Raw genomic sequence first — 21,440 nt, forward strand, 5'->3', positions numbered from 1 at the left:
TCTCTTAATTTGATTTAACCTGGGACAACTTTCCACCATATTTTTTGTATGGACCATTCATTTATATAAATTTATCATGTCCCCGTCTTCGTTGTCTCTTCTCAAGACTAAATAAATCTAGTTGTTTTAATCTTTCCTCATAACTAAGACCCTCCATACCCCTTATCATTTTTGTGGCTCTACGTTGTCCCCTCTCCAGCTCCAGGGCCTCCTTTTTATGGACCGGTGCCCAGAACTGGACGGCATATTCCAGGTGAGGCCGAACCAATGCCTTGTATAGTGGTAATATTACATCCCTATCACGAGAGTCCAGAACACTCTTGATACACAACAAGATCCTACTAGCTTTAGAGGCAGCTGATTGACATTGATTATATTATTTCATGTCAATAGTTGAAATACATGCAGGATGTCAGATCAAAAGTAACCAAATCCATGGCAAACAATTTTCTTAATAGGGGTTTTATGGTCCCCATGGTGGTATTTAATATTAACCGATCCTCAGGTCATCAGCATCTGGTACATGAGTTCTTGTAACCAGACCTTGTACTATTAAGCTGTGCTGGGCAGTCTCTGGAGTACAGTGAACTGATCCATCCACTAGCTCTACAATATTCTTGCACCACATACTGGGGATGGAGCCTACTGCTTATAGCAATGTCCCCTGGATAGGTTTTAGTATCAGAGGAAGCAATAACCCCAGGTTATAGTGCATAGCAAAAATGGCCATAAACCCCTTAAAGGGATTGCCTCCAGTTTCTTTGTTAACCCGTGATCAGAATACCTGTCCCATTCTCACTATATGATGAATCGTGCTCACACCCACTTTACTCAATTCCATGCCTATTGTAGTGCCAGAGATAGCACAAAGAAACCCCTTTATATGAACATTATAGCATTTAAATATATATATTTACTAACCATAAGCAGCACCTTGGAATATTAAAGTGGCCGATGGCCTAAATAATAAAACAAATTCATGAGGTCATAAGCAATCGTACATCTGTAATTCCCAGAAACTGACTCAGACCTTTTGGTACATAAGACATTTCCTTTATCAGTTTCCTCCTAGTAAAGACCTGAACGCACAATATTATAAGTGTGATACAGATTACAACTATGATGGTCATGTGGGAATATAAAGTTTTATGCAAATACTTAGATCATCTATCAATAAGAATAGAATGCTCAGCTCTGGGCTACATTTCCTTCACTGGTCCCTGCACTTATACAACCTCTTTATTGGTGGATTAGAAGCTGTATTTATATAGCGCCATCATATACTGCAGCGCTGTATTCTGGAAGTGTAGTCACATGTTGCAGAGACTGAAAATCAGTTCTATGGGATTAGGGTTATTTTATAGCAGGTGGTGTATGAGAGTCTGTAAACCTAATTCAGAGATGAGACGTTGCACATATAACATTTGTTTGCATATAGACTCTATAGGCAATGTTATGCTTCACTTGTAAGTAATCAGAAGCCTTTATAGCTCAGTAGGTATCGTTATAGAAATAAATGGAACATGCCGCGAGTTGTACTTCATAAGAGATGGAACGCCGACCCTTATGAACCACAAATATATTATATATACACATTTATACACGCTCCATGTACTGGAGTAAGACCCTAATACATCAAGTGACAAAAATATTTCCGCTCCTTCCACGTTACACATTGACAGCTCCTTCCAGCTACATCTAAGGCATCATCGCTTGGAGACTCTCATTCAAGGCTTGGACGATCCGGTTTTATGCAGGGCAGACTGGACAGGAAAGTTCTTGAGGCTTGTAATGTGCCGAATGTCTGAAACTACTTCTGGGAAGTCGGCGCCGCGATGAATATCAATAAACCCACAAGCCACGTGTATAACAATATAAAGACCTTTATTAAACGGAGCCGAGCACAAGCGCTCTTTGAGTCAACCACATTCCGTTTACAACAGGCAGGATTAACATACAACGTACAATTCTCAGTTACTTGCATTGATTCTTGCTTATAGTTCTGTGGACTCATTCAATATCCTCCTTTAAACAGGCAAAAGGGAGCAGAAATAAATTCACTTTAAAGGGGGGGTAAACTTCCTTAAACGAAGCAGAACTGCAAATCCCAGCAAGCTTTGACTATATGCACCATGCCGAGAGCTGGAGAGTTGCCGGTTGCCAAAGCCTTACAATACTAGAGCACTAGGACTAGATACAGGAGCTCGGTATCATGCATGTAGTCATCCTGTAAGCAGCTCATGACTAGGACACACTTCCCTTTTTTTGTAAGCAGACGAGTTGGACTTCTGCAACCCAATCAGTTCCATCTTCCCCTACAACGCTTGTGTTTTGATACAGCCATCAATTCTTGTATCAGCTGGATTTACTAACCCAAACCCAGCTCATTGGTATGTCTGTTCTTGCCGTGCTGGGTTATGACTGGTTAATCCAGCCAAGACACTAAATTATTTTGTGTACCTGCCCTTATGGCAATCCAGACACCTCTGGTAGCGCAATTTCCTGCAGGGCTTGTGTCACAATGAAATCCATCACCGTGGAGGCTGAAATCCTTAGTCTAGTGTCTATGACTGGCTTAAGGCGATACTTAGATTTTAAATATTCATGTAACATTGTGCCTGTATTTACTGCAATAACAGGCTACATCCTGTTCAATCCAATGGACAAAACTTCTGCATTCTCACTTACAGTTAAACCCTCTAATACAACCTCAGTAATGTCATGAGAACCCACCCTTGTATATAAATGCTCAGCATCCAGTCCACACAAGATCTCTAATAAAGCAGTTTTCTAGCAACCAGCACCTCTTCAGCAACCTCCCCCCCATAGCATGCTGGGAGTTATACTTCTGGCCATAGAACTACTTCATAATCAGCCAACACTGGATACAACAGGCATAGGAAACAGGAGGAAAAAAGCTGCAACATAGTAAAAAGAGGGGAGAAGGGGGGGGGGGGGGGGGGGGGGGAGAGAAGCACCAAACATTCACTCTAAAATCTCCAGACATCCTATTTAAAGTGCAAAGTTTCTTCATGAGGTCTGAACAGATAAACTAATCTGTTAGTGAATCCCAGAAACGTTCCTTGCTCCCAATGACCTAAGAACACGCTGACGCGAGATGCAATCTCTCCGCGGATTAGAGTCCACCTAGAATTAGGGCAGAGGTGACCGCACACAATTGACCAAAGTACCTACTGCCTACAATCTGCTCTGACACTTGTATACTCAGCAGATAGTGGAAGAGGAGGATGAAGATGAAAGAAGAAAAAAAAAACCCCTTAAAACAAGTTATTAGTGAAATAAAAAAGGTCATAATACTCTACATATAATTAAACATCTGTAAAAATAGCTCCATGTTACTCCTTATAAATAAATACATAATAAATATACAAGCGAGGCAGTAAAAACGTGACAATGAAGAGGAATGTGCAACAAACACCGTCCTGGATGGACACAGACAACAATCCTGTGTGTGGACGACAGCGTTTGCATCCCAGTAAGTCTCCCACTGTTGCTAGGCAACCCTATAACATTAATTAACATACCAGTCCTAGCGGCTACTCCACTGTTAGGGTGGGCTGCAATGATTTGTGTACAAGACACCAAGTGGAGGTTAAAGGTTCACTTCAAAAGGTGCAGCAACCCTTAGGGTATTTGGGACATAAATGGAGCCTGTAAGCCAAATACCACAAGGTCCAGCGCTTAGCACACAAAACATTCATCCCATAGAGATTAGACTAAGTCAGCGGCACATCCAAGGGGATAAGCTACCGACAGGAATGAATGTTTATATGACTGAACATGGTTAACCTTCACTAGGTAAGTGTGACGGATCTATGGTGAATTCTACATGGCACATACTCCTGATGTCTATGATTGGAATGCACAACTAGCAGGTCCATGTGCCATTTAGAATCCAGAATCAGATGTATAGAAACCTGCAGTATGGTCAATTGTCAAGCAGTGTACGAGGCAGTGACATCCGTGCCAATTGTGAAGCCATCCAGCTTTGGTACCAAAGACTGGGTAATGCCATCTCACAAACCCAAAAGCAGATCACGTTTCCTGCTGTTAAGGTGCAAATATCCACTGGCTACTGCGATTGCACTTTGTCAATATGCATGCTGCAGGTCGTACATTTTACAATATATTACATACATTCAAATGAGACATGCAGTCCTAAAACAAACAGGGGGGGGACGGGACAAAAAGTAAAACTTAAGATAAACCAGAAGAATAAAAAGAAAAAAAAAAAAAAAAGAAAACAATGTAAACACAACTCTGGCTTGGAAGATGCTAGTGGCCCCAAAAGAGAAGGGGATGGAATGGGAGCAACCAGGTCACAAGTTCTTAGCACTCAGTTTCACATCCTTCTGTTTCCAGGGTTTTCACAGCTTTACTGTTGCCTTTAGTGTTAAACACATTCACAGAATGAAGACAGGACCAGTCACATCCAGGGAGATACAACCCCAAGACTTCAGTCAAATAACCGCATCGCTCCTGTAGCCCCTCACCGGGAGGTCACCCCAAGTGTGAGTTTTAGGTTCTCGTACACCACATAACTGATGCTGACGGCAGGGATCACCTTCATGAAATTGGGAGCCAATCCCCGATACAATCCGAAAGCTCCTTCTGTCTTTATTATGTGTTTGAAAAGCTTGCTCATAGTCGCCTGGGGTGCTCCTTCAACAGAGGCTGAAAAGAAGAACAAAAATTGAATTAGAAAAACTTCTTTAATAGCCTGAATATTGCATCCCAAGTTCTTAATAGCCAGTCTTTTTTTAATACAGACTCTGGCAGTGTAATAACTAATGTGATCTGTATCAGCTCTGTAGTAGCAATGGTACAAGGTATTTTAGTCCTGTCCCATTTGTGTGGATTGAATAAAGTGACAATGCAGCTAAGAAGTGGACTATAGACAATGAAGACACCACAGACCTCACCCACCAATAGTCAATCCACTGATGGCTCATCCTAAAAATCAGCCATCAATATTGAGATCAATGCCATACAATGTCCCAAAAACAGTGAGAAATATGCCAAGGCTTACCTTCTGCTTGCATCCGTGTCCTGACTAATGCTAAGGGATAGCTGGCGAGCTGCCCACATGTACTGGATATGGTCCCACAAGCAAGTAGTACAAATACTCCAGGGTCGGCGCTGCTTGTGGCATATCTGTTCAGCCAGGCATTCTTCAAGGTCTTTGAAAGAAGGGGAGAACAATTAGAACTAGTTAGCAAAACGCAACACAAGTCAACAATGTCTCAACTACAATTTTATAAAGTTTGTGTGCAAATAACTATGGACCCTCACCTCATACACCGCTAAGTCAATGCCAGCATATGGAATAATCCCAAGCATATTGGGCACATATCCTTTGTAAAAAGCAGCCATTCCTTCCTTCATAAGGATCTTCTTTCCGCAATCTAACATTCCATTGTATTGACCAGTCTTGCGCAGAGCCATCCGTGTTTTAAGGACCTGAAAGAGTTAACAAGATTAGTCTCTCACAAGCGCAGGAGGCCACGTATATAACAATTGCCAGGGCTAGGACTTACCTCCATGGGGTAGATGCTACTCTGAGCAATGACACCAGCCAAAGACCCAGCCACTAGTCGCTCACGGATTCCCAGAGTCTCCTGGTCGCTGCCTATTAGACGTTTGATCTGCAAAAATAATATGTCTATTGAGTCACAGATCATCCGAGCTCCATATAACATTCTGCACCTTAAGTTAATCATCAAAGATTCAGCGAAAAGCAATAAAAAAGACCTCACCTGTTCATAGGCCATGAACTTTATAGCAGATTCTGGTGCAATTTTAATAACATTGATGCCGTTCCCTCTCCACAGTGAGCGGAAACCTCCTTCACGGATCATCGTGGTGAACCCGCCCAGGATAGACATGTTGTTGTTGCGGGAAGCGTGGACCTGGAAGATTGAACACGAGATGCGGGTTCAGAAACCGATGCTAATCCAGCAACAATCCCATCACTTGTACGCAAGAGGGATATATAATCCCAACAGGAATGTTCAGCTCAGGGTCGTTTGGCAAAAAGACCAATGTCACAATGTCACCAGTGCGTCACCGCTAGAATACTTGCTTCAAAAAGTCATCAAGTGCTTTGAAAATATCAGCCAAGACAAAATGCTGTCCTTACACACTAGATTCATATTACCCATATCTACAAAATTTCTCAAATCACTAATGAATAATAATAGTAGAGTCATTCATTTAGTGATGACTTCTGTTTTCTCAGTCTGTGTCAAATTGTAAAAAAATGTAATAATTTTACGCTGCCAGGTTAATAATGGCAGCAATGCCCAGACATGCCAACCAAGACACTCCAGTAACTTTGTTACGCGGTGTTCTGCTTAGTAATGGCTGCGAGCCAGGAAGCATTTTGTTCTAGGGATCACGTTGATGTGAAATATCTCAATGACACCCGACTCTATAGTTCAAAGTACAACATTCCTGCCATTTATCTCTGTAATAAAATATTACACAACTTCTCTGGACCCAGAGGTGGATTTCAATGACAGCTGTAAAAAAATTATTGCATAATTGTCCATTTCAACCTTGTGATACTGTGTAATAGGTGCACATTGTAATATCACACACCTGCATGAGGACTTTCAAGCGATCAAGGGGAGCTGTACAGGTCCGAGACACGGCACCGGCTCCACCACCAGCGACTAGATGTCTCCACCACATCCCAGTTTGTTTCTCTTCAACTGTAAACTCATCCGGAACAATAAGATTTTCTCCAACATCAAAGATCTGTATAGGGAGAAGAGACACGGGATCAGGATCCGTAGAATCCAGCCAATAAGTATAAGCCATGATCTGACACCACCTACTGCTGCGACAACTATTGCTACACTGTTAATGTAAATTTTTCAGTCAACTACATATGCAAGAGAGGCAAGAACTTCCGGTTGTTAGAATAATAAAGCTCAGGTTGGTTGCTGTAGTGGGCGGAATAAACCAGTGCAAGCTGAATGAGATTGGTTACTGACAAGGAGCAACTTAGATCTTTAGCATTTCAATTTCTCTAGTTGCGAGATGAATTTTGCCGCTTGGAATAAGGATCAGAGAGAAGAAGAAATGCCTTACCGTAGAGTGTTTCCAGTACAGGATGATTTCTGGAATATTCTCTGCAGGGTGGAGGAGGTGATAATCCCGCCACTCGTTCCAGTCTATTGTCATTGTGCCATTCTTATCCATGCTACAAGATAAAATAAAGTTGCAAAGAGTTAAATATAATAGCCAAAAAGGCTGATTGAGAAGAAAAAAAAAAAAAAAAAAACAGGCAAAAACATGCAAAAATCACAAGCATCACAAATCACAAGACAAGGCGGGAAGCAGACATGACAAGGACATACTTACTGGGTGACAGGGCCCCAGCGGTGGCCCTTCCTAATTCTGACAGCCACACAGACAGAAGCAAAGGGAAAAGATATCACAAATCAATTACTCCCTGCCAATGCAGTCCAGATTTCCTCACCCACCGGGTAAGAAATCTAAAAGCATCGTTGCACACTCTCTCCAAAAGAAAGCTAGACCATTGAACCCATACCTAACATTTGACAAGACAAATCCGGGAACAGAGTCAAGTTTAATGGGGTATTAAGTGACTTGATTGCATTAGGCAGGACATCATTCAGAGAGGGAAACCAGAGACTGACAACTAAAGATGCAGTCAACACGCTACGAGACGTGGACCACAGGACACACATAGCATGACAGTGACATTTATTGGAGGCTTACCTCTTCAGGATTTTCTCAGCTTGCTGCTCAGAGATTGTCACTCCTAGGTCTCGGAGAGACTGCATTATCTCCTGGGCATCAATTCTTCCTATAAGATAAAGGGAGGGCTTCTTAAACACAAGGAATCATATTGCTGCAGATTACATACAAACTATAGATATACACCCCTCTATCTATAGAGGCACCTGTCCTAAAATTCATTATGTGACCCGCACTGGCAATTGTGTCAGAAGGTGGTTACTGCCAAAATGTATTCCTAGGCATATTAACCTACAGGCATTTCAGAAACCTGTGCTGGAATCGGATGCCCGGGCACAGGTGCGCTGCATGGATTAGGTGGTAGATTAACATAAAAGTAATACAAACCATCATTCTTCTTGTCCAGGCTACGGAAGACTAGTCTCAGTTTCTTCTCATGATCGCGGAGGTAGTGCACAAACTCCTCAAAGTCCAGCTGTCCATCACGGTCCTTGTCGCCGGCTTTCACAATTTTCTGTCGGAAAGAACCAGATTCTGATAGTTAGATAAGGCGTCACAAAATATGCGGTTGTGCTGCATTATATAACGATAAATACAAATTAAAGACATCAGCCCCGGCTCAGTGTGAGCAGCCCTCAGGCTGCATCTGCCGGGCCTAGGACTCAACTAGATTTAGCTACCAACCAATACCTATCCAAACCAGTCTGAATAACTGGATTAATACCAAGCCAGCAAATACCTCAAGGATGTGCAATAAGAACGAAAGACTTAAAACCCAAACAATCAAGTTGGAGTGTCCAAGGACGCTACACTGCTGCCATCAAACAGATAATATGCAAAAGTCATCTTGACCCTCATTTAATAGCGACACAAATATCCAAAATGTACAATAGGACAACCAAGGGTTAATAGGGCACCTATCATAGCGCCAAGTAGAGGATGGGATGAGTGGGATCAGAAGGGAGATTTACAGTGACCTTTGTAAACTGTCTGAGCTGCAGTCACACGACTCCCTCCTGGGACACCAAGTGCCCAAATCTAAAGATAGTTGGGTGTGTGACAGCGGGGCACTGGCCAGCGAGTGACACCCTCATCACCGGGCAGAGAGTCGGCCAGAAAACTGAATAGTAATGGGCATCAGCCACAAATATTAAGAATATTCAGCTTTGCAGCTAAAGACACATCAGACAACGCTGCATCACATATCGGTATATCATATCACACATCAGTTATAGAATATCTATCCATCTATATCCCCATGCTCCCTTTTCTCCATGTGTGAATGCACCCTTAGGCCAGGGCTAGGCTATGATCGTTTGTAGTACTAATTGATTTTAACCATTACTTTACAGCTGCCGTCTAAAATAAAGCATTTCATTGTATGCTAAATTTGTTAAATTCAATTATCAGCACTATAAAAACACAGCATAACCCCAGCCTTAGGCACAACTATGGTGTGTGAATCAGACTGTGCACCATTGTCAGCCTGTGAAATCAGCGCAATCCGTAAATCACGCGAGGACGGGACAGTTCGGCGCTTCTGTAATACAACAGTTCACATCGAGTAGTAAAATTATACAAAAAGGAGTAAAGTGTGATCGTTACAAGCACAGAAAATAAAGTATGACTAACAACAAGGAAAAGGGAAAGGTAAAAATCCAGAGAAAAGCGGCAAATGACTCACCTGCCTCCAGGTACGGTAGGTAGAGAATTCCTGAGACGGGACCAGGACACTTAGACTAAAGATAGATTTCAGCTCTGAAGGGAGCCCATCCGACTCAAAGTACTGAAACTCAGCAGGAGACTGATCCAGCACGGGCACGTACAAGCTGAGACAGAACATGGTGAAGGTGCTGGGTACACCTGCACGAGCAGCAGAGCCTTCTCCCTGTGCTGCACGCCTCCTCTAGTGTAACTGCACAAGCCGGCAGCTCAGCAGCATTAGGTGTCAGCACCCGCCTGCCATTGGGTGGCTGAGACCTGCCCCCTCCCATTGAAGTCCCTCCAGCTGGTATAACCGGCCTTCCAGAACCAGCCAATGGCAGCAGAGACAAGTTCCCGGGTGTGACGGGAATCCTCCAGCCGTGTAATTGATGTACAGAGCAACAATCGTCAGGAAGGGAGAAGAGCTACGTGACAGCGGCTGTGGAGGGGAAGCAGACACAAGACTCCCTGCAGTCACCAAATATAGGAGCACATCACAAGGTGCTGGACCCAACATGCCCCAGTCACTAGCACAGGCATTGGGCAATCCCAGGGCTAAAATATTTACTAACAAGCGTGTCACAGGTTTCACCAACAAATTCCACAAATGTCCTTAGCCAACGATCTAGAAAATCTGCCCCCCCCCCCATACAGTCCATAGGTGACAACTTAGTAGTATCCTAGTCCTTTGACTCAAAAGACCCACAAATGACCGAGCCAACTTATCAATGTGCACCAGGGTTTGTTTTGTTTTTTTTGCACCATATCGATGCTCATTCGTTTTGCAATAAAAAAGACAAGGGTTAACACATCAAAAAAAAGATGCTTTGGAAGAGGAAATTTTTTAGTTTATTTTTTTACTAAATTTAATGCAAACCCGATCAAACATAACCAGCCCTACACAATGTGGCTGGTATATTAGAAGTCTGCACATCCCCACCCCCCAGGGCATCGCTAGAACCAGAGCAGGCCTAGAGTCATGCGATACCTGGACGCTGGTCAGCGGAGGCGTCTCTGATGTCAGCCGATTAAGATTAGGCAGGTGACAGCTTAGAGACCGGGTCTGTAGAGGTAAAGCTGCACGTGAGGCCGTGCTCAGCATGCACCATCAGGAAAGGATGAGATGCTACTTTGGGTGGCACGCCGCCAATTCCTGGCACACCATACAATGACATTGATGAAGTCAAAGAGGTTTAACAATTCCAATCACATGCAGGAAACCTCTGTAATGTTTTCTCTTCACAACTGAAAGAAGCACATTTTGCATCACTGACAAAAGATCCCTATAGGGTTCTGAGGTCCTTTTAAGGGACAGACGCATCATTCATTACCTGCTTCAGGTCCTTCAGGGGTGCCACCACCATCAGAATGACCTGGCCCTCAGAATCAGCTTGCTCCTCTTGCGGAGAGACATTTTTATTGCTGCCCTCACACACAGCCCAGGGAGGGTACAAGCCCAAGGCTCTCCGTACAAACTGTATCATTCTTCAAGACCCGAGAATAGAGATGCTGTGTCACCTAGATCACACCCTCAACTCCTGGGAGATCCTCTGCAGCTGCAGGCTACGCTGTGACGACTATGGTAAAACCGGTAGTTGATGAGAACACGTGAAATGAGAACAGGGCTGGCACTAGGCTGCGGGCATCTTCTACGGGAACATCCAGTCTCTGCGTTTCACCCTCACTCAGCAAATGAGCCCGAAGCCGGCAGCTATGACTCTGCATTCACACTGCAGCAGGGTCCAGCCAATCACAGCCTCCGACATTAACACCTTCTCCAGTCCTGAGCATCCGGCAATCCGAGAGGAAATTCCTGCATCACCGCTGCCCATCATGACATATTACAATATGAGGTATCAATAGCAAAACTTTCTCTGTGCTCAATCACATGACATGCGGTGACTGCCTCGCCTATACTCAGTATGGATGGATTACAGCAATATATTATATACACCTATACATTTCTCCAATACAATACAGGCAGTCCCCGAGTTACGTACAAGATAGGTTCCATAGGTTTGTTCTTATGTTGAATTTGTATGCAAGTCAGAACTGTATATCCTATAATTGTAGATCCAGACAATTTTTTTTTTTGCTTCAGTGACATTTGGAGTTTCAAAATTTTTTGCTGCAATTGGACAAAGAATTATCAATAAAGATTCATTACAGACACCTTACTGCTGATCAGTGCACCCTGGGACTATAGTAAAGCATCCAGAGAGCTTCACCAGAGGTCAGTGGGCAGAGGGGTCCATCTTTAAGTCAGGCCTGTAATAAATATCCCCCCCCCCCCCCCCCAAAAAAAAAAAAAAAAACCTATGCTAGAAGATCTGGCATGGTAAAGACAGCAGGAGAGGGGAACTATCTACCACCACTAGGTGTCAGTAATGTAAACCAGGGGTCAGCAGATGAATGCCCATACTACATGTAGAAAGAAACATATGCTAAAGATTCGCTCCACTTTACTATACCATCCTATTGATAGTGATAACCTAGGCCAGTGATGGCGAACCTTTAAGCAGCCGAGTGCCCAAAAAGCAACCCAAAACCCCCCCTTATTTATCGCGAGGTGCCAACCAAAATTTAAAGCAGTAACTTATTGCTCCCTGTCCTTCAACAACTTTCAATCATATTGGCCTCCTGAGGACAGCAACCAGTGTCCCTCTGTGCACAGAGAATCATGGGACCGACAAGAGGTCCTCCGAAGATAATTCGGCCCTGTCAATTCATTTTCCCTCTTCCTACAGTCCCAAGTAGCGAAGTATGTATAAAAATATGACCGAAAGCAACATCTTTTAAGTTTCTTGGAACTTGGAAAATTCTTTGAGTCCTGTCTAGTGTTCTGGGACAATGGCCCGGGTGCCCACAGAAAGAGCTTGGAGTGCCGCCTCTGGCACCAGTGCCATAGGTTTGCCACCACTGACCTAGGCCATCACTTGCTCAGCTTGATACAATGATGTCTAAAGGAAGCGGTGTCTGTAGGGAAGTAACCATCACATGGGAAACATATCCATCACACAAGGAATGCGGCCTTATCTGGCCAGGAATAGACGGATGACGTCAGGAGAGGTCTTCCTGTAAAAAGCTGTAGTCACACATTCATTACACACAGAAGCTATTGAGCTACATCTCAGAGGACTACAAGGAATGTTTAGGAAGGCAAAAAACTGGTAGAACGGCCAAAGCAACGAGCCGAGGAACAAAGTCCTATACTTTAAGATGGAGAGGGTGCATTAGAGGGACTCTATAAACTGCGGTGTTCTCTCTCTCTCTAATAGGTGACCACCACAATGACAGCTCTGTATGGAAATATACAGGAACAGCATGGTCCCCTTAATAATAGCACTTGCAAACGTCACGGTATAGTCTGCGGAAATATAATCTCTAGATTGTTCTAGAGTTTGTCCCTACCAGAGTCGTGTATTAAACATTAACCACCGGGCTGTGAGGTCAGCTCAGCCTATAGATAGCAGAGGTAATGGCCTAAATAAGGAGATTGCTCTTTGGATAAACCGTCAATGGAAAGTTGAAAGAAGAGACAAGGCAGGATACACCGGGAGGAAGTAGATCATTGTGTGTTAATATTTTAACTGGATTAAGGATGGACGTACAAAGCCCATTACAGAGGCTAATCCTCAGTCAACACCACAATGTGATCTTCTGCTTAAATACAGTAGTGATAGATATATATACAGATAAAATGGTATAGATCAAAGAAATCTGCACTGGACAAACCAAATAACCAAGATAATAGTGTGTGATCTGTACACAGAAGAGGGGTCACTGATAATATATGGACAAGTGTGTCCTATGCAACAGGATGACTATGACAGATACAAAAGAGAACTACTAACCCTGCAGATTTTGTGCAGCCGCCTGACCTCAGCACAAAGTTGCACTATGGGATCCCTGACCAGCTGTAATGCAGGAGATAGTACGCATGTACAGGGCTCCTCACAGTGCAGGAGTTTAACACTGACACACTAAAAAGGTACCCTATATAATTTCCATAACACTGCAAAAGTATGCTGACATTTGCATGGGGATGTCACATGTCAGTTCAGTGGATGAATGACGTTACAGCTACACAACTAAACGCAGAGGTTTTCTATAGGAGCAGCAACATTGCAGACATGACATGGGGACAGAGGGGCTTATCAGCATGGACTGGTTCTCTTCTTCATAAACATGGGCCAATACCAGGATGTAACAATCACTACATGAGCAGACAAAGGAGGAGCGTAATACTACAAGTGAGTAATCATACCAGAGAAATGAGTCATGGCACAGCAGGGAAGCCAAGGCACCCGCCGGCACTACAGATGTCAGGCCACGAGACCTGTCACATAGGCATGCGGCCTACAGGGGAACCAGAACTGCAAGAACGGTGCAATCACATGAAGAATATACCAGTATATCTAGATCACCTATAAAATAATCCAGCACATGTCGCTTTTAGGGGTCTGTCCACATACTGCAGATTTAGAAAATGTGGGATATTTTCAGTCATTTCTGCTGGATGTACAGATCGTGATATATTGCTGCACCTAAAGAAGAAGGGCATCATCAGAAACGGTTCCTCGTGCTATGGGGGATCACCTCTAAGCTTAGTAATATAGGCATGGGAGAAGTCACATGTCACCCAGCTTGTCCCAGAGCATGAATAGCTGTATCATCTGCACAGATGAAAATGGGAGATGTATCAGAAGGGTCTAAGAGCAGAACAGTACTAGTTCCTCTCCGTTTTGTATGTACAATACACACTAGAGGCTCCGAGCGCAGTACAAGTAATCATTATTCCAGTCATTGAGGAGCCTGAATAACTATCTGTTCCAGCACTAAGCTCTGGGAGTGTTAGGGGGAGGGGAGATTCATTAGCATTCCCCATACTAATCAAAGAGTCATCCCAAAGTTATTTCAGGCATCCCTGTAAGAGGAGCCACCTCAGGGCTCACCCTCCTGTCAGCTGCCGATAACAGCCATATGCTAGACAATACATAGGTCCTGGGGACACAGGCGTGAGCCTATTGAAGAGGCGATGTGTAGCTACAAGGCGGGTCCCATCCCCCACCGTTACCTGCGCCCATACAATACAGAAAGCCAACAAGTGACAGTGTGTACTCAGCAAACACCACAGCATAGCCCTGGTCACTCTGCAAGTCATAGTAACCGGTCAGAATCCATCCATGAAAGGAGCTGGTTATAGGGATCATTTTTTTTTTTTAAAGGAACGGTCTGGAGATCAAATATCTACCTTTTTCCATAGAGAGAGTGTGTGTGTGTGTGTGTGTGTGTGTGTGTGTGTGTGTGTGTGTGTGTGTGTGTGTGTGTGTGTGTGTGTGTGTGTGTGTGTGTGTGTGTGTGTGTGTGTGTGTGTGTGTGTGTGGTTTGCTAGAAACACACAAATCACAAGATTAGAGGTCTTGCTGCCCCAACTGGAGCAATGTTGCCCCTTCATTCATTCTCTATGGCGCTGCACTGGTCCCACACCCAGCCCATACAGCAAAAGAGGGGTATCCTCTACCTGATACATCATTCAATATGAGGATAATGATTCTCATTCTCATGATCAGGGGGGTCCTGGGAGTCAGCCCCTCACCCATCAGCATGGCAATGTAATCAATCATCACTGGATAAACTGGGTCTTATGTACTCAGGAAGGTTTAAAGGGGGGAGGGGGAATTCATTCAGGCAATGGGCCATCATTTAATACCATCAGAGTGTTACAGCGCCCCTTATAGCGAGATATATACATCACATGACCAGGTTTAACCCGCAACTACAACAATAGTCTCAATGTGATCCCATTCTGGAATCCTATAGAGCAGTGGTGGCGAACCTATGGCACGGGTGCCAGAGAAGGCACTCAGAGCCCATTCTGTGGGCACCCAGGCCTTCACCCCAGCTACCAGGACCACACAAGAAGGTGTAGATAGAGATGGATTATCGTTGGAGCTCCTTCTCTCAGTCCCCTGATTCTTCCTCTTCAGGGGACCCTAGAAGGAAGCTATAATTCAAATGTCTCCATCTTCTTTCTATTGTATTGGTGTCCTTAGAACGTCAATACGATTGAAACTTGTGAAATCAATAGGTTACTACCGAAATAGTCATGTTGGCACTTTGCGACATAAAAGTAGGTTTTGTTTGTAGGTTGGGCACTCTTTCTGTAGAAGGTTCGCCATCACTGCTATAGAGTCCATGTGTATAAGGGCCTTGGACTATACGTAGAGACAGCTCTACATATCACATTCGTTAATCTATATGACCATCATCAGCAATGTACAGGACCAAAGTCCTCAACAACAAGAAGGTGCAGCCTACTCCAATATACGAGAAGAACTACAACTCCCAGCAAGGCCTGAGCAGGATGAGAGTGGTAGTTCTATTACAGCATAAAACTGATGGCCAACAATCTCAACATAACACAAGACAAAGCTGAGGGTTTGTCACATTGGTCTATCGTAGATTCCAAAGAACCACTGACACTTGTAACAAACCCTCAGCTGTTAAAAATCATAAAAAGAGCCGTTCACTCAACCACAGGAAAAGGTTATGAGTGACCCTAAGCCTTTTGAGAGTTAACACTTCTGACAGCTGAGGGTTCGCTACAGTTGTCTAGGAGAAGTAAATGAATTGGGTATATAGGATGCAATAGTAACGAAGCCACAGCTGTGCTAGTGATGAGTAATCTATGGTGGATGTCTCACCCGCAGCTCCAGCTCTGTCCGGTGCACCCCGAGCCGCTGCAGCCCCACCGCCAGGTCATTGATGCAGATGGCGCCGTCCTTATTGACGTCCAGCTCCTGGAAGAGGATCTGCAGGCGCCGCTCATGCTCCGGGCCTCCGCACAGCACTCCCCCGCACGGGTCCGCCGCCAAGGCAGCCGACAGCGACGAGGAGCCCGAGGCGTCGTGTGTGTGAGCGCCGCCTCTCAGCTCACACTGACAGAACACCCCGCTCAGCAGCGGAGACACCAACGAGCGAGGACGGGCCATAGACAGGAGGTCTGAGCCGCTAATACCGAGACCGTCCGCCACGAAGCTCTCCGCACTCATCAAAAGCCGGTATATGGCGGCAGGAAACGCATCACCTCACACCTCCCTGACGTAGCCAAGGCGCTTCTTTTCCCTCCCACAACCAATCAGAACACGCCTCCGTTTGCCACCAACCAATCACGACACGCCGCTTCAATTTCCAACCTATCATAACCTCCATTCTTATAGGGCGGGTCTTCAAGACAAATCTCCGTAATCATTGGCTGTTGCGGAATGATTGCCATGTGCGATAGCAAATCGGATGTCGCGTATTAGGAGGGAAATGCTAGACGACTTGTTTTAAATTTATAATACTCCTCGGTATATCGATAAGGTTTATTCCCAGGGTAGTGTAATATTTTCATTACTTATATGTAAATTCCATACTCTTACTTCTTAATACAATTAAATTTACTTCAGGATTTTGTAAACGGGTTGGCCAATAGCAAATCAGATTTGGTGATTGACACGCGTGCTGACCAATCATCAATAAGATAGAGACGGCTCCGCTATTAGCCTATAAAGGAGGTGGTGTTTAGATCGACAACCTGCGCCGCCAATCAGCGCCCAGATAAGGAGAACGGGCGTGTCCATCCCTCCGCAATAGTGCGTACAGACGCGATAAAGAGGCAGATTCTCGAAGCCGTTACGCTGCGTAGCTTTCTTTGCCGCCCCACTTACGCAATTTACGTATTGCGGCCTATTCCACATCCAGTTAACGGGGCAATGGCTACGCCAGCCAAGAAGAGGAAGACGAATTTCTCAGAGCAGGAGGTGGAAATTATCATGGAGGAAATGGAGAAGCAGAAGCACATCCTGATTAACCATTACAATGCTGGGGTGCCCCTGCTGACCAAAAGCAACGCCTGGTACGACATCTTGAAGCGGGTAAATGCCATCAGCACGTGCCACCGCGAGCTGGCGGAGGTGAAGAAGAAGTGGTCGGACCTCAAGACCGAGGTGCGGCGGAAGATGTCCCAGGCGCGCGCCACGGTGGAGGGCGAGGGAGACGTGGGCACCCCACCGGTCATGCTCACCCCGCTACAACAACGGATATGCAATCTGCTGGGCGAAAGCGCCATCCTCAGCTTATCCACCCAGGAGTGTCCGGCCGAAATACCCACCCAGGTGTCCATCAGCTCACCTGGCACCGTAACACTGTCACAAAGTGAGTGGCGGAAGCGATAACCGTGCCCGTTATGGGCGCCAGCCAAGAAAAAACATTGGTATCAGCGGTTCTCCTAGAATCTCATAGTCGTCTGGAATCTGACGGAATTATCCTGAATTTTCTGTAACAATTCTGATGATTTCCCCGCCCCCCTCCAAAAACAAAAGAGTAGATAGTCTGCCAGGGTTGGAGTTGGGACATAAATGCCCCAATTCTTAGTAATTACTTTTCATTGGGCTTTGTCAACCTTAAAGAGCAGGGGAAAACCCCAAAGTTTCAACAGACCCCCATGCGGGTTGCTATTCCCCCCCCCCCCCAATCATGTCAGGGATTCAACGCTTTGGGTATTTTTGTTGTCTTGCTTTTATCACCGAGCGGGAATAACCAAATCAGACGTAAATGGAGCCATAGATCTTGTTATTTTATAATATGAGGCACAACTAAGACCACGCAGATTCGAAATCATGGGCAATGGGTCATGCTGAGAGTTTTCGCCAGGGTTGGTGACTTCTTCAAATAGGAAATTTTACTTCGGCTCATGGCCGGAGGTTTGTCAAGACAATAGATTGTCATTAGGTGCCTTAGAAATTGGTGAGACTGGCAACACAGATCTAAAAGCCACTGCCCATAGACATGACATTTTGTTAGCTGATTCAGCTAATTTTGTGTTGTGGGCCATATGTTGTTTGCTGCAGACCATGCATATCAGAAGTAAACTTTTCTAGACCCTAGTAGTTGAATGCAAGATTTTAGCTGAAGTTGTGACCCATTTGTAAGAAATATGTAACCAAAACCTTTTCCCTTTTTTTCCAGTTCCTACAGAAACAACTTATCACACTTTGGAGGAGAATGTAGTAGAGTATTGTACAACTGAAGCCCCCAGTACTGTTACTTCTGAGACCCCCGTAGAGATTATCTCTCCTACTACTGAAGTCACTGGAAAACCTCAAGAACTGAAGAATCGAATCGCTCTAAACTCTGCGCGGCTCTTACAGGAACAGAGAGTGACTAACTTACACGTGAAGGAGATAGCCCAGCATCTGGAACAGCAGAACGATATCCTGCAGATGATTCGTAGGTCGCAGGAAGTCCAGGCCAGTGCACAAGAGAGGCAAGCCCAAGCTATGGAGGGGACTCAGGCGGCACTGAGCGCGCTCATTCAGGTGCTGCGACCGATGATCAAAGATGTCCGTAAATTCCTACAAAGCCGAATAGTCGACTCCACGACGAGCAATGAAGCTGGTGGACCGGGAACCCATAACGGACAATCAAATCCTATCAGTCAGTGATCATATCACAGTATATGATCAATATGGCTGCGATGCGTCATGTCATAACATTAGGGAGGATCATGGACATTATTACTTGGAGTAGAAATTGGATCCAGACCACTTGGTTTCTTGATGTACCAAGGACACTTTAGCAAAAATTCTCATGTTTTTAGGAACAGAACTGATTAATTGCAACATTTGCCAATGTAGGAACACTGCTTGCTTTTATGGTCGTGTACAGATTGTTTCGTTAGTGGAGTTAAGAATGGGATCATCAAGGTTCCAGAACCTAGGGTATACGAGTATTATGGGCAGAACATGACAAAGTTTCACATCTGCATGGACTTGATTTATGAAATCAGTAGCTACGGAGTCACTTGCTACGAGACTCCGGTCTTCGATTTCTCATTACTGGTTTATCACAGAGCAGTTTTTATAATAAAATCATTAATATAAATTTGTAGTACCTGTTCATTTATTCGGAAATACAATACTAGGATTAACCCCTTGCAACCAATGCCCTTTTAATATTTTGTATTTCCATTGTTTTGCACCCCTTCTTTCAAAACCCATAACTTTAATTTTCTGTTAACAGAGCTGTATGGGGCTTGTTTTCCTTGTGACAAATTGTACTTCCTAGTGGCACCCTTCAATATCCTATGCAATGTACTGGAGAGCGGGAAAAAATAAAATCTAAATTGACAAAAAATACATTTACACCATTTTCTTAAAACAAAAACATCCAGATAAACAGGATATCACACTGGGAATGAGCATTATAGAATCGGCAGGACAGGGGAGCCTAGAAGTGCATACTTAATGTACGGTCCCATAATCCAGAGGATCCAGGCAACAAGGAAAGCATCCAGTGTGTTGTGAAAACTAGCGATGAGGTCCCTCCATTCTTTGTATCTTTGTACATCCTCAACCCTTGAGAGAGTAAAAAGGCTGCTCAATTTCCAAATCACATGCCTCTGGGTTCTGCAAGGACGTTATAAAATGGTGAAATTGGTGGGGTTTCCAAGAGTTCAAGGGGGAAGTCGGCTCTGATAAAATGATAAACCCTCTCCAGGCCAGCCTCCCTCCACAAGCTGTACGGTCTGGGGGAAGTACTGTCAGGATTTCTTGAAAATGGCAAGAAGGGAAGGCACAAGGGATATTACAAATGTAGGGAACAACCTACAACAGAGTATAAGTGTGGCGTAGAAGTCAGAGCCTTAAGCCCCTTTAAAGAGGACCTGTCCCCTCTAAAAACTGCACCTGGAGCTTCTTACTAAAGTAAGCAGCTCCTTGTGCTGCTGCAGTGTTAGGCCTCTTGCACACTAGCGTTGCGTTTCACGTCAGGGTGCAATGCGTGAAAAACTGACGTTTTGGCTGCGTTTTTGTTCCATTTTTCCTTGGAGTAATTTGCGTTTTTTTTGCGTTTTCGGCGCATTTTTGACGCGCGATTCAATGGGAGACTCGAGCATTTTTCAAAGGGACCATGGTTTGGGATTAAAATGTGTTATTTAATTGAAAAATAATGTCTTCTGATAATTTGCAAACATCTGCGATCTATTCTTCACTGTTCCGCGCGTATATTATCTCCCGACAATTTAGCAGATGTGAAGAACATTGAAGAATAGAATAAAAACAGTGAACACAGTGAACACAGGATCATTTAAGATAAAAACACAGTGCAGAACACAGTGCAGAATAGATTACAGATGTTCGGCACATCTGCTTACTTGTCGGGAGAGACGCGCGGAACGGCGCGAACAAAATAGCATGTGAAGAACAATATATATGTGTGTGAAGAACACATTGCAGATGTTTAAATACATCTGCAATGTGTTCTTCACACATATATATTGTTCTTCACATGCTATTTTGTTCGCGCCGTTCCGCGCGTATCTCCCGACAAGTAAGCAGATGTGCCGAACATCTGTAATCTATTCTGCACTGTGTTCTGCACTGTGTTTTTATCTTAAATGATCCTGTGTTCACTGTGTTCACTGTGTTCACTGTTTTTATTCTATTCTTCACTGTTCTTCACTGTGTTTTTTTAATTAAATGATCGTTCGCGAGCAGGGGAAATAATGTTATTCTGGTCACCTAGCAACCCTTACGTTTAAAACGCATTGCACTCGCATTGCACTTGCAATGATTGCGAGTGCAATGCGTTCTTGATGCATCTCCATAGACTTGAATGGGGCGTGAAAATTGCGCGTGACTCGCAAAAATAGAGCATGCTGCGATTTTGACGCGCGTGCAAACGAACGCAAGCACGCGCGTCAAAAACAACGCTAATGGAGAAAGACCCATTGAATACAATGGGACAGAGTGCAATGCGAGTTCTGAGCGTCAAATGCACGCGCAGAACTCGCGCGTGAAAAACGCCAGTGGAGAAGGGGCCTTACACTGCTAGTATTATCAGAAACTTCAGATAACGCTAACAAACACTGCAGCGCTGTACAATTGAAAACACCGGACCGTGCTGTATGCGGTTGGGCGTAATAATGAGGGGGCGGGGAT

General features: G+C 44.4%; 2 protein-coding genes across 6 annotated transcripts; one reads left to right on the forward strand and one right to left on the reverse strand.

The window, feature by feature from the left end:
• Positions 1 to 2,277: 2,277 nt before the first annotated feature.
• On the reverse strand, positions 2,278 to 16,614 carry SLC25A25 (solute carrier family 25 member 25). 5 transcript variants are annotated; one of them, XM_072124197.1, is made up of 11 exons: positions 16,161 to 16,614; positions 8,137 to 8,263; positions 7,771 to 7,858; positions 7,390 to 7,425; positions 7,117 to 7,228; positions 6,622 to 6,780; positions 5,778 to 5,930; positions 5,559 to 5,666; positions 5,314 to 5,481; positions 5,051 to 5,201; positions 2,278 to 4,695 (listed from the first exon to the last, which is right to left on the reverse strand). In XM_072124197.1, exons 1-11 carry the CDS (start codon positions 16,506 to 16,508, stop codon positions 4,511 to 4,513), a joined length of 1,635 nt encoding a protein of 544 aa, XP_071980298.1. In that variant the 5' UTR covers positions 16,509 to 16,614; the 3' UTR covers positions 2,278 to 4,510. The 5 variants fall into 5 exon arrangements, with proteins under 5 accessions (XP_071980298.1, XP_071980301.1, XP_071980300.1 ...); XM_072124200.1 differs by lacking the exon at positions 16,161 to 16,614 and adding an exon at positions 10,785 to 11,161; XM_072124199.1 differs by lacking the exon at positions 16,161 to 16,614 and adding an exon at positions 9,434 to 9,872.
• Positions 16,615 to 17,062: 448 nt separating this feature from the next.
• Positions 17,063 to 19,386, forward strand: NAIF1 (nuclear apoptosis inducing factor 1). Its single transcript, XM_072123087.1, has 2 exons — positions 17,063 to 17,655; positions 18,469 to 19,386. Exons 1-2 carry the CDS (start codon positions 17,214 to 17,216, stop codon positions 18,942 to 18,944), a joined length of 918 nt encoding a protein of 305 aa, XP_071979188.1. The 5' UTR covers positions 17,063 to 17,213; the 3' UTR covers positions 18,945 to 19,386.
• Positions 19,387 to 21,440: the final 2,054 nt, after the last annotated feature.

Source organism: Engystomops pustulosus, chromosome 9, assembly GCF_040894005.1.
Source record: "Engystomops pustulosus chromosome 9, aEngPut4.maternal, whole genome shotgun sequence".
Classification (NCBI taxonomy): Eukaryota; Metazoa; Chordata; class Amphibia; order Anura; family Leptodactylidae; genus Engystomops; species Engystomops pustulosus.

Bases quoted from the DNA above. Each gene is read 5' to 3' on its own strand.
- SLC25A25 (XM_072124197.1), bottom strand. From the start codon at position 16,508: ATGAGTGCGGAGAGCTTCGTGGCGGACGGTCTCGGTATTAGCGGCTCA. The intron at 7,426-7,770 runs GTAAGCCTCCAA...TGTGGCTGTCAG, and splicing joins GCTGAGAAAATCCTGAAGAG to AATTAGGAAGGGCCACCGCT. The intron at 5,931-6,621 runs GTGTGTGATATT...TCAATCTTCCAG, and splicing joins GCTTGAAAGTCCTCATGCAG to GTCCACGCTTCCCGCAACAA.
- NAIF1 (XM_072123087.1), top strand. From the start codon at position 17,214: ATGGCTACGCCAGCCAAGAAGAGGAAGACGAATTTCTCAGAGCAGGAG. The intron at 17,656-18,468 runs GTGAGTGGCGGA...CTTTTTTTCCAG, and splicing joins CACCGTAACACTGTCACAAA to TTCCTACAGAAACAACTTAT.